We start from the raw sequence: 14195 nt of genomic DNA, 5'->3' as shown, positions 1-14195 counted from the left end.
AAATATAACTTTTCTTTTTACCCCAAAGCGTTAGTATGATATAGTTAACAATAATTCATATACTTTACCTTACTCACTAAATTCAAAGTGCTTCTCAAAACTTTTCTTTCGTAGGTTGCACATTTTTGTAATGTGAATTTATTTAGTATTTTTGTACCTATATGTTTTTTTCTTTCAAAAAGTCTCGTATTCCACATATATCATTTAATGAGCTGTTTAGTTAATTGTGTGGCACTCACGTGAGAACTTTCTAAGTCATTGAACACAGTTTTCCTTTAACCTTTCATTCCTATCTGTTTGGTTTAATATGTGATTTCCATAGTTATATTATTGTTCAAATAGAGCAGACCAGAGATCCTCCCTTTGTGCTGTTAACATGCATTGACTTTTCAGACTGTTTTTTTCTGTCTATTAGGCTGCACATTTAGAAGTTGTAGTTGCATTTCAAAATGACATAAAAGTGTACTTTCTTAAAATCTGTGAAAATTTCAAATGTGGTTTGCTTTTGTAAAGTTGTGTTTCCAGCTCTGCAGATACTACACCTTTTCCTTAAAACATACCTTTACTCTGAGTGTCACTGTCATTGTGATATTAAAACCTGTAAATTATTAACTTCCTCCGAGGGAATAAAATTTAGAGGACTGTTGATTTATAGACTTCTTTCCCAAGAAACCATATTTTTGAAAGATTGGTGCCTATGTTAGCATTTTATATTATTTGTGACGAATTATGGCTGGACCTAGATATTGTTTAATAATTTCCTTTTCAGAGGAGGGTTTTTTTTTTTAATTTAAAAAATGCCATTTATTTGAGGCACCTGGTGATTTTATAGCATTCAATAAACCTTTAATAAGTTGAAAAGTATTGTGAGAAAGAAATAATTGTTGAGTAAATCATTAAAACAAATAATAAGAAAAATATAACTGAATAAAGAGACACCCAGTTTCTTGATTTGGTAATTTTACTACTTGTTTTCTTAATATTACATATTTTAAAATAAACCAGTGATAAGCTATATTACCAGGAGATATAATTTCTTGTAACAATTTTAGATTTGAATTTCAGTTAGAGCTGGAAGCTAGGACTTGGTTGGGACCACAGGGCCTTAAACATAAAAAACACTAAAAATAACCACTTAGAGAATTTATTGGATATATGTATGTGTTAAGTAGGCTAGTAGTCTCGCTTTTATATTTAACAGAAGATGCTTTCTAATGGGATTGAAATCATTTAGACAACATGATCTTCCTGGGAAAAAAAATTATTGTTACTTAATGCTCAAGTGACATCTGAAGTTTCTACAAATGGCAAGAATCAAGCCAAGTGCCCAGATATGTTTAGAATACTGCCTAAGCAAGACTAATTCATTAAAGGTTAATGTATGACAATATTATGATGAACTGGACTAATTATTAATGACTGAATGGGACTCTAGTAATGTGCCACTATCTTTTGACTTCTATTTTTAATGGGAAATTGAGCTAAATGCCTCCTATCCATACTCCACACTGGATCCTTCAAATGTTAACCATATTCATGTTGCTACCATTGCTAAAAGTTAACCAAATGTAGAAATTCAGACAATTATGATCATTTTTCTCTAAGGGAACCATGGCCAAAGACCAGGGGATAGTATAATAAAAAATTTGTCTGGTAAAAAAGAAAAAAAAAAAAAAAGGTTAATGTATGAATCAATAGTTTGGCTTCTTATGAAAATCACTAAATATATCCTGCTCGCTTCTTCAGTCAAGTTGAAAGCTTTGAGGGTAGAACACTGCCCAAACTAAGACATCTAAGATTTATTTTATAAAAGAAGTCAGTGGATATCATATTGTGTGTATCAAAAATGTATGATAAAATTATTAAAATAGAGATACTGCTATTAACAAAGGATTTGCTGATGATCTTGGTGAAAATTCTCGTATCTATCTGCTCTAACATTATTCATTAACTAACCAAACGTGCTGATTTACCAAGCTTTAAGTACCCACTATGTGCCAGATGTACAAAAGTAACTTAAAATATAATCTGCACCTTCATAATCTAATGGAGGATATAGATCTCTAAGTAATTAATTACACTAATGGAACAAAGGCTATAATGCAGATACAAGTAAGGCACATTCAGTCATGGTAGAAAAAGTGCTTATCTCTACTTCCAGAGTTTGGATAAGTCTTCTGAAAGTGATATACAACTCCTGAAGGCTGATTATTAGGAGTTTTGGGGATAGAGAAGAGCATTCAGGATAGGGGTAATAGAAAGACATAAAGGCAAGAGATCGCCTGATGCATTTATGAAACTACTTATAATTGGGCATGGCTAGAACAAAGAGAGACTGTAAAAGGATGATAGGAACTGAAACAAGAAATGGAGTCAGGAATTGGTTTATAAAGGAAATTGTCTCATTAAATCATCTATTAATTAATATAAGGATGTGACATGACAAAAATTGCATCTTAGAAAGATCAAACTTGTACAGCTGTGAGGAGGAGACAATTAAAACTGTGGTTAGAAATTATAAAATCGTAAAGTAAGAAAGTGGAAATGGAGGAATAGGTATTTTCCAGATAAATTAAGGCAAGTAGAAATATGACTCAGACACTAATTTTTGTAGGGACAGAGAAAGAGAAAGACATCCAAGATTTCCACACTTCTGACATGGACTACTGGATCAATTAACATTTCACAACAAAAACTGGGGAAAAGTCGATGCGCAGATTTGCGTTAGGGGAGAAAATTAAATTATTTCTGAGCAACTCTGAATATTACTATTCTTAATGAATTTGGACCAGATTTTTTTTTCTGGAATAATTTCACCAATGGTAATAATCACTACCTATAAATTTCTTTATTTTTATTACATAGATTAATTCATTCAAAAAATTCATACAATTAAAAGTCTATTAAAGGAACTTATATTAAGAAAATAAATGTATTATCATATTTAATACTTATAATAAATTAGGAGAGCCAAGCACAGTCATATTTCAAAATGGAATTGCTGAGAATACAGAAAAGAACACATGGAACATTTTACGGGATAAGCCAAATGTTGGATCACCGAGAAAAGGCTCAGTAAATGTAAAAAAATTGGAATCATGCAGTGTGTCTTCTCTGACCACAATGGAATGAAACTACAAATCAACAACAGAAGGAAAGTAAAAAATTCACAGTGTGTGGAATTTAAACAATTCACTTTTAACCAGTGGGTCAAAAAGACATCCCAAGGGTAATTAGAAAATATTTAAGACAAATGAAAATGAAAACACAACATACCAAACTTATGGAATGTAGAGAAAAGAGTCCTCAGAGGGAAATTTATAGCTACAAATGCTCACCTTAAAAAGGAAGAAACATCTCAAATCAATAAGCTAACTTTATAACTTGACAAACTGTAAAAGAAGAGAAAACCAAACCCAAAAGTAGCAAGCATAGCTGTGACAACAACATAAAAATGGGAAGAGAGCTGTTAGGGGCAGAGTTTTTGTATGCTAGTGAAATTGTTGCCAATTCAACTATATTCTATAAAGTTAGGATGTTAAATGTATTCCCCAATATAATCACAAAGAAAATATCTAAAAGATATACAACGGGAAATGACAAGGGAATCAAAATGATTTACTACAAAAAAGGAAAAAATAATATAAACGTGAGAGAAGGCAATAATGCAAAGAAGGGAGGGAGGGAGAGAAAAAGAAAGAAAAGAGGAAGAAAGAAAATAATAAGGATTAGGGTGGAGATAAATAGAGAATAGGAAAACAATAGAAAACCAACAAAACCAAATTTTCTTCTTTGAAAAGATAACAAAATTGACAAACCTTTAGCTAGATTGACTAAGAAAAAAAGAGAAGACAAAAACTAAAATCAGGAATGGAAGTGGGAATATTGGTACTGACCTTACAGAAATAAAAAGGATTATAAAGAATACTATGAACAATTGTATGCCAACAAACTAGATAAACTAGATGAAATAGACGAATTCCTAGAAACACATGAATTACCTAAACTGACACGAGAAGAAATAGAAAATCTCAACAGACCTATAACAAGTAAAGAGATTAATCAGTAATCAAAAACTTCCCAACAAAGAAAAATCTAAGACCAGATGACTTTTCTGCTGAATTATACCAAACATTTAAAGAAGAATTAACACCAGCGCTTCTCAGACTCTTCCAAAAAATCAGAAGAGAACACTTCCTAACTCATTCTTTGAGTCCAGCATTACTTTTCTACTGAAGCCAGATAAAGACATCACAAGAAAAAAATATGATGGAACAATATCCCTTATGAATACAGATGCAGAAATACTCAGCAAAATACTAGGAAACTGAATCCAAGATATTGAAAGGATTATACACCATGACGAAGTAATATTATCCCAGGAATTCAAGGGTAGCTCAACATAAGAAAATCAATCACTGTAATACACCACATTTATTGAAAGAATGAAAAAAACCCCACATGATCATCTCATTTGACACAGAAAAAGCATTTAACAAAAATTCAACACTCTTTCATGATGAAAGCACTCAGAAAACTAGAAATAGAAAGGAACACCTTAACGTGATAAAAGGCATCTATGAAAAACCCATAGCTAATATCATGTTCAATGGTGGAAAACTGAAAGCTTTCCCCTTAGATCAGGAACAAGACAAGGATATCTGCTTTCACCATTGATATGGAACATTGCACTGGAAGTTCTAGGCAGAGCAATTAGACAGTAAAAAGAAATAAAAGGCATTCAAACTGTTAAGGAAGGAGTAGATCTTTCTCTGTTCACAGATAACATGATGCTTTTATACAGAAAATCGTACAGAATGCACAAGAAAGTTATTAGAGCCAATAAATGAGTTCAGCAAAGTTGCAGGGTACGAGACCAACACACAAAAATCATTTATGTTTCTATAAACCAGCAATAAACAATCTGAAAGAGAAATTAAAAGCAACTCCATTTAAAGTATCATCTGAAAAATAAAATGCCTAGGAATAAATTTAATCAAGGATGTAAAAGATTTGTACACTGAAATCTACAAAACTTTGCTGAAAGAAATTAAAGAATAGCTAAAAATTGAAATGTCTCCCATGTTCATGGATTGGAAGACTTAATACTGTTAAGATGGCAGTACTTCCCATTGTGATCTACAGATGCAGTGTAATTCCTTATCCGAATTCCAACTGCCTTTTGTTGCAGAAATGGAAAAGCCATACCCAAAATTCATATGAAATTATAAGGGGCCCCAAATAACCAAAACAATCTTTTAAGAGAACAACAAAATTGGAGGGCTCACACTTCCCAATTTCAAAACTTACCACAAAGCTTACAGTAATCAAAACAGTGTGGCACAATAGAATAGAATTGAGGATCCAGAAAGAAACCTATGTAACTATGGCAAATTGATTTTAGACAAAAGTGCTAAGTCAAAGGTGTGAAAACAGCTTTGGGAAAGAAAAGTCTCTTCAACAAATGGTGCTTAACAATTGGATTTCTGCATGGAAAAGAATTAACTTGAACCCATATCTCACACCATATACAAAAATTAACTCAAAATGGATCAACATCCCAAATAGAAGAGCTAAAACCCAAAACTCTTAGAAGGAAATATAGAGATAAATCTTAATGACCTTGGATTTGACAATAGATTCTTACATATGACACCAATAACATGAGCAAAAAAAGAAAAAAAGAAAAATTTGGCTTCTTCAAAATTGAAAGCTTTTGTGCATCAAAGGACATTATCAAGCAAGTGAAAAGACAACCTACAAAATGGGAGAAAATATTTGGAAATCATATATTGGATAAGGGTTTAATATCCAGAATATATACAGAACTCCTACAACTCAACAACAACAACAAAACAACCCAATTCAAAAATGGCCAGGCCCTGTGGCATGGTTTAGTGGTTAAGTTTGGTGCATTCTCCTTGGGCGGCCTGGGTTTGTGGGTTCAGATCCCAGGGGAGGACCTATACCACTTGTCAGCCACGCTGTGGTGGCGACCCACATATAGAACAAAGGAAAACTGGCACAGATGTTAGCTCAGGGCTAATCTTCCTCACACAAAAAACGAGGAAGGTTGGCAACAGATGTTAGTTCAGGGCTAATCTTCCTCAGCAAAAAGAAAAACAAAAAAAAATTAAAATGGCCAAAGGACTTGAATAGATATTTCTCAAAAGAAGATATACAAATGGCCAATAAGCACATGAAAAAATGCTCTATATTATTAGTCATTAGGGAAATGAAAATCAAAACCACAATGAGTTACCACTTTACATCCATTAGGGTGGCCATTAAAAAAAAAAAAAGAAAATTATTGTTGGTGAGGATGTGAATAAATTGGAATCCTCATACATTGCTAATTGGGATTTAAAGTAGTACAGCCACTGTGGAAAACTGTTGGACAGTTCTTCAAATGCTAAACATAGAATTAGCATATGACTGAGTAATTCCACTTCCTAGGTATACAGGCATGCCTCGCAGATTCTGCAGGTTCAGTTCCAGACTGCTGCAATAAAGCAAATATTGCAATAAAGCGAGTCATATAAATTTTTTGGTTTCCCAGTGCATATAAAAGTTATGTTTATACTATACTGTAGTCAATTAAGCGTGCAGTAGCATTATGTCTAAAAAACATTGTACATACTGATAACAGCTTAAGACAAGGTTGACATAAGGGAAGCCATATTGTAGAAAAGAAACCATACTGTAACTTTGAATGACCTCTGATTAACTAACCCAGACATCCTCTGAAGATTTTATGGCCCCTCTCAGCTGCTATAAGTTAATAACTTTGTTCCCTTGAGTTCCTTAGGAATGTGATGACCCCCAGGCAGAAACTCTATGCTGATAGCCATCATCAATGACAACTGAAAGATCAGGGTATAGCGGGTTGCTCTGGTCTCTGATGCATATCCAGTAAAACAAAGGACTGTCAGGAACTAAGAACAGATGGATGCCCCCACCCTGCAAGACTAGATATCTGCCTCCACCCAGAGATCAGATGGATGCCCCCACCCTTAAACTAAAGGTGTGCCTCCACCCGGAGATCAGATGGGTGCCCCCACGTTGAGACCAGATGCCTCCCCAACGTGGAGACCAGCCCTCTATATAACTGGCCTGTAGTCTGTGTTCTGTAAGCTGGTTCTTTTGGACATGAGTCAGCCACCTTCCCTCTTGCTAGCAAGCCATAAAGTCCTTTCTCTCCTACCTCCCTGCCTCTTGACTGTTGGCATGTCTTCCAGCGGGCAGACAACCCCGCCTTTGGGTGCTACAATACCTTAATTAAAAATTGCTTTATTACTAAAAAATGCTAACCATCATCGAACCTTCAGTGAGTTGTAATCTTTTTGCTGGTGGAGGGTCTTGTAAAATGCAGTATCTTTGAAGCACAATAAAGCGAAGTGAAATAAAACAGAATATGCCTATATACCCAAAAGAATTGAAAAGAGAGACTCAGGTATTAGTATGCCAGTGTTCATTGCAGCATTATTCTTAATAGCTAAAAAATGGAAACAATCTAAGTGTCCATTAACAGTTGAGTGGATAAATAAAATGTGGTATATACATACAATGGAGTATTATTCAGTCATAAAAAGGAATGACGTTCTTGAAAACACTATGCTGAGTGAAATTAGCCAGACATGAAAGGACAAATATTTTGTGATTCCACTTATATGAGGTTCCTAGAGTAGTCGAATTCATAAAAACAAAGTTAGTGAGGCATTACCAGGGGCTGAGGAGAGGGGAAAAATGGGGAGTTATTGCTTAATGGTTACAGAGTTTCTGTTTATTTGATGGCTAAGTTTTGGAAATAGATAGTAATGATGGTTGTTCATCATTGTGAATGTAATTAATGTCACTGAATTGTACACTTAAAATGGTTAAAATGAAAATTTGTTAAATATATTTATCACAATAAAATAAAAAGGAAAACAGAAACCAGTTGACCATAAATGTGATATTTGTTTCTGGCTTTTAATTTGTATCCTATTGCTTTATATGTCTATCTGTATGCCAGTACCACATAGTCTTGATGAGTGGAGCTTTGTAGTAATGTGAAGTCAGGAAGTGGGAATCCTCCAACTTTTTTCTTTTAAAGATTGTTTGACTAATCTGTGTCCCTTGAATTTCCATATCAATTTTAGAATCTGCATATCAAGTTTTGGAGCTTAGTTCTTATGCCCAGCTGTGCCACTCCTAGTTGTATGACTTCCAAAAAATTGCTTGTCTCATTTTTTTTTTCATAATCATAATTATAGGTTATGAGAGTTAAATGAGAAAATACATATAAAGCCTGACATAATGCTTGGCATGTAGTAAATGCTCAATAAACTACTAGTAGTAGTATTGCTACTATTACTGCCATTATCACTGCCAGTGTAATACCATTTATATATATATACATTTTTTGTGTGTGTGTGTGAGAGGAAGATGAGCCCTGAGCTAACGTCCATGCCAATCCTCCTCTTTTTTTTGCTGAGGAAGACCGGCCCTGAGCTAACATCTATGGCCAATCCTCCTCCTTTTTTTTTTTCCACAAAGTCCCAGTAGATAGTTGTATGTCATAGTTGCACATCCTTCTAGTTGCTGTATGTGGGACCCCGCCTCAGCATGGCTGGACAAGCAGTGCGTTGGTGCACACCCGAGATCCAAACCCGTGCCGCCAGTAGCGGAACGCACGTACTTAACCGCTAAGCCATGGGGCCGGCCCTTTATATGTTGACTAGGATAAAATAGAACTCTACCTCCAGAGTGTATTCTTTCTTCAACAATGAGGACAGTTTGTTGTAATGGAAAGTGCAAGAAATTTGGAATGAGTCTGCTTGAGTGTGCTAACTATGAAATACTGATAGTATGTTAAATTTAAAGATATTTTAAATTTAGCCATGTTTCATGCTGCCATGAAAATAGAAATGTTATTTTCAGAAATCAGTTCAAAAGTCAAAATTAATAGTTGGTAAAGTTGCCATTAGTTTGGTTATAGTCAGGGAATAGGAAAAATAGATGAGTTGCAGTAAGTTTATTCTCGAACTTTTTTCTTTTTTCACTAACTTGCTTATGACTCAAATGTTTCCTTTAATTACTTCTAGATTGTTGCTTTTTACTGGATTTTGTTTTCTGGTGCGTTTTCAGCTTTAATCTCCTTTTTCATTTCTATGTTTAGTATAATACAGAGGCCCTCCAAGTTTCCTGTTTTTAACATGATCATATGATTATCCTACTGTTTTATCAACATACTATTCATAGGCATAATGTTTATATGTCATATGTCCATTTTAATCCAAGTAGGAATATATTAAATGATATATTTTACCTGCCTTTTCACAGTCGAAACTATTATCATTGGTTTGAAGTTGATGTGGGAATACTAATCTGAAAGCTTTTCTTCCCTAGGTTGGGATTCCAGCAGAGGCAATATTTGAGGGACTATTAGTCAACATTAATGAAGAGAAAAATGAATTGTTTATTGAAGTAGAATTGAATTGAAATTTATCATAGCGACTTGGTTTTTATTTTTCTTTCAGAAATCAGCCATTATCATCATGACATCTTTGAATCATTATTGTACTAACAAATTGAAACTATTTCTGTAATCTATGCCATTTATGTAACAGTTGTTTTAAACTGCTTGTGTTATAACCAGTCTGTTTTACAATGATAGGTACTTTTTAAAAACTTTATTTTGAAATAATTTCAAACTTTTAGCTTCTACCTAGTTCTATTGTAAAACTTCAGTGCATTGTATTACAGATATTTGTTTATTCATCTGCTCCTCTACAAGACTATGACTTCTTTGTATCCTCATTCCCTGGATTATATCCATTACATGAAAAGAACTCAATGAATAAAATGATGAACTCATTATTTCCAGTGCTATAAATTGAAGTCCTAGAGTCTTCAGTAGTCTTTGCTCTGTCTTCATTGATATCCCAACGATCTCAACTTCTCATTGAATAACATTAATAATTGACAATGAAAAAAATTTTTAAATGCCTACTTTAAACCTGTTACAGAGAGTTATATAATTTTTCATTTTAGTAACATCTAGTGCTGCTCTTTTACTAGTTATATTACTATGGTCTTATTTAGTATGTTACTTATATACCCTATATAATATGAATTAAGTTAAATTTCATTAGTATTTTCATCATTCAGTCATGGAACTTTAAAGTCTAGGAAATAATTCTCAAATAAATATCTGAACACTAGTTCCATTAGCAAAGATAAATGGTAATATTAAAGAGTTTAAATGCAGAGTTTTCAATAAAAATCATTTGATTGAATTAAGTTATTTTTTAATGGAAACTAGAATGTCATTTCTTAATTTACAATTGAGACAGAAGATATCCTAAAGTACTAGAATACATAAGTCCCTTATTTATGATACTGTCTTTTCTGGTATTGAGATACTTATCAAATAAGTAATCAGAAAGTTCCTTTTTAAGCACTGAGTTAGAGCAAAGGTAGGGAAGTAGGTAATCTTGGAGTTTTAAGAGCTTAGAGCACCTGCCTGATAGAGATATGATAGTAGCCACAAGTGCAAGCCATATATGTAATTTAAAAGATTTAGTAGCCACATTTTAAAAACTAAAAAGAAGCAGATGAAATTAATTTGAATAATATTTTATTTAACCCAATATGTCCACAATGTTATTTTAACATGTAATCAATATTTTTAAATTAATATTTTTTTATACTAAGTATTTGAAATCTGGTACGTAAATTTACACTTAATGTACATCTCAATTAGCTCCTTCACTTGGGAAAATTACTGAATCCCTTCATGTCTCAATTTCCCCATTTTTACAATGGAGACAGTTGTAAGAATTAAATTAGATAATATATGACATGCTTGGTAAATGGTAAGTGTTACATAAATCTTAGCTGCTTTCTAAAAAAATATTTCAAATAAGTGAACATGAATGTAATGACATCACTGCCTCCAGGCAAAGATCATATCTCAGGGATTAAATTTGTAACCTACAAACACTCATCTCTTTCCTTTGGAGAGTGCTGGGCACACACATCTCTCTGACTCCTTGTTTAAATTATTTTTAAAAAGATGCAAAATCAATATTGATTCATCAGTTGTGACAAATGTACCACACTAATGCAAAATGTTAATAATAGGGAAAACTGGTGGGCAGTCTGTGAAATAAATCTCTTTACTTTTTGCTCAGTTTTTCTGTGAACCTAAAACTACTCTAAAAGGTGAAGTCTATTAACTAAAAATGAACACACTGTCTGCTGTTGGTTCTTGACACATCTTAGTGGTAACAGAATCCATCAGTAAAAGGGGCAGTTTCAGCATCATTAAGACCATCAATAAAAGAAGTTTAGTTATGATTAAAAATCTAACAATGTTTTCTCTTCCAGTAGTCATTCATTATCTACTTCTTTTTAACTAATATATGGAAAACTGAAGCACAAAAGAGTTGTTTTTCCTCCATGGTTATTGGGGTGGGTAATGGGCAGTTATTGGTGGCACTTGATGCTAATGGCAGAAATAGTCCATATTTTTTTATACACTGTTGCTGGTTTTGAGAATATTTTCTTCTCCTAATTTCAGGTTGGGTGGGACTATATCAGCATACAAGATAGTACCAGATGAAATAGAAGAAATCAAGGTATAGTATGGCATTTTTCACCTCTACAAAGACTTAGTATCTTGGAGGGAGGGGAAGAATTACTTTTTCTTTACACTGTTGAATCTTTGGGTGTGTTAGGACATCATTTAATTCCAAGTTATCCTATTTGAATTAAAAAATATATGTATCAGATAATCATTATCAGATTTCATCTACCATTATCAATGCATTTCTAAGACAAATATTAGGGGAATCAAAAAAGAACCCTTTCCTATGAAATTCATTGAAAATCTACTTAAGAAAGCACTGTATATAAGCATTAGTGTGCATACTGGATTATCTTTTTATCTTGTTTTAATTTCTTTTCACTATAAGCTTTCATCAATTATAAATAGTATCAATCTTCTAGTAAATATTTCCTGGTTACTTTGAAAACATGGTATGCCAATTTCAATTTAAAATTTACACTCCAATAAATTAAAAATTGACCTTACTCTTTGAAAATTACAGCATTACTACATTCTTCTGTCTCTAACGTTTTAATAAATCCTATGGACTATTGGTCTTCCAGCATAACATGCATCCCTTGTCCAAGACCAACTTACAGTCTAATGAGACCCGAACTTACTATCTATTCCATAAATAAATTTAACAATTGTATAGCAAGAGTCAAGAATAAACAATTAAGTTGTTAACAATAAGTAAAGATCTCAAGAAATCATTAAGCTTGATTTGATCAGACTTTCAAAATTAAGTTCAATAAACTGAAATCTCAGTAAATAATTCTTAATTTGTTTATGTTATTTTTAAATCAGTTAAGCTTGGTGATCTTTATTATGTAATATATTATTAGTTTTAATGTCATGTGTTCTGTGTAGTCAACATCAGGAATTAATACCATGATTATATTCTAGCATCCAAAAAATACAGGAGTGTCAAGAGACTCATTCCAACTTGATATAAATTCATAAAATAGTTTGGGTGGGAAGAACCTTAGGTCTAATGCAGATCCCCTATTTTTTGGAAGAGAAAATGGAAATTAATAAAGGTTAACTTGTTGAAATTGTTGTTTGAGGTCCAGTAATTACTTCCCAAAAATATAATCAAGTGTTGTTAAAGAGTCAGAATAACATGAGTATATTCCTTCTTGAAATACATTTTATAATGACTGAGAAAAAAAATCAAACTCTAGAAACTTTAAGTAATCTGTAAATGTATATATAAATAATTAAGCAGCATTTATGTAAAGGATATAGAGTTAAAATCCATCTATCTTAAAGGTGCTCTATCTTATATTACAATTATAATACATGTTAAGTGATAAAGGTAAACAAAGTATTCTATGAAACACATAGGAAGGGCACTTGGCCATTTGAAAAAGATAATCAGCAAAGTCTTTCCAAGAGGTAAACTCAGCAAATTGGAGTTCTATACAGAGGCAGAGGCATTTGAGAAAGCATAAATATGAGATAATATGGCACCAGATCACAGGGTGTAAAATAAAGACTGTTGAGATATAGGACTGGCGGTGGGCCTTTATGCCATGTTAAGAAATTTGGATTTTATAATGAAAACTATGGGGTGCCGTTATGTGATTTTTAGAAAAAAGTAACATGATTAGGTTGGTAATTTTTTTAGGTTTTTCTATGATGAGCGAGAAAAATTATCTCAGTGGAGAAAAGGAGGTTCCATCTATAAGGAAAGAAACCAGAATGCAAGAATGTAGGCGCAAAATAATTAAAACCTGAGCTAAAGTAGTGGCAGTGAGGCTGAAGAAAAAACTCAGATTCAAGAAATATTATTTAAGAAAGTAGAATCAGGGCCAGCCCTGTGGCTTAGCAGTTAAGTGCGCACATTCCGCTACTGGCGGCCCAGGCTCGGATCCTGGGTGCGCACTGACGCACCGCTTCTCCAGCCATGCTGAGGCCGCATCCCACATAACAGCACCTAGAAGGATGTGCAACTGTGACATACAACTATCTACTGGGCCTTTGTGGAAAAAAAAAAAAAAAGAGGAGGATTGGCAATAGATGTTAGCTCAGGGCCAGTCTTCCTCAGCAAAAAGAGGAGGATTAGCATGGATGTTAGCTCAGGGCTTATCTTCCTCACAAAAAAAAAACAAGAAAGTAGAATCAACAATACTTGATGATTTATTGGATGTTTAGGGGAAGATGGAAAGTTTGACTCAGGTTTCTGGCTTGGATAACTGAATAGATTGTGTTGCTGTTAAAGAGGAGAAATAAGAGAAGGAATAATTTGAAAGGAAAGAGGGTAAGTTTTTGACTTACTGAATTTGAAGTTCCTCTCAGATAACCAAATATCCACTAAGTCATTGGATAAATTGGCCTGGAACTCAGAAGACAGATAAGTCTTTCGATTGATATTGGGGTTTGTCATTATGCAAGAGTTAGTTGAGGCCATGCTAGTGAATCGAATCACCTAAAAAAGCTGTATGAGGTAATAACAGTGGACCAAAACTGTTGACCTGGGGAAGGCCCATCCTAGAACCAGAGGATTAATGTATTCTTTTATTAGTTTAGTTAATTAACGGAATTGTTGCCTTTTTTTTTAATAGTGACTTTTCTCTAAAGAAGTAGTTTTTTCATTTTG

At 33.3% G+C, this 14195-nt stretch overlaps 1 protein-coding gene across 5 annotated transcripts in view; it reads left to right on the top strand.

Moving 5' to 3' along the window:
- Positions 1 to 14195, top strand: part of GPHN (gephyrin) — a 642551-nt gene that overhangs the window by 252011 nt on the left and 376345 nt on the right. For all 5 annotated transcript variants that reach the window (XM_004426256.2, XM_004426255.2, XM_087448348.1 and 2 more), the window contains exon 3: positions 11567 to 11624. In XM_004426256.2, coding sequence (XP_004426313.1) covers positions 11567 to 11624 — 58 coding nt within the window. The remainder of the gene's footprint in view (positions 1 to 11566; positions 11625 to 14195) is intronic.

Source organism: Ceratotherium simum, chromosome 24, assembly GCF_057802395.1.
Source record: "Ceratotherium simum simum isolate JZ-2026a chromosome 24, ASM5780239v1, whole genome shotgun sequence".
Lineage (NCBI taxonomy): Eukaryota > Metazoa > Chordata > Mammalia > Perissodactyla > Rhinocerotidae > Ceratotherium > Ceratotherium simum.
This window is presented reverse-complemented; position numbering and strand designations above follow the sequence as displayed.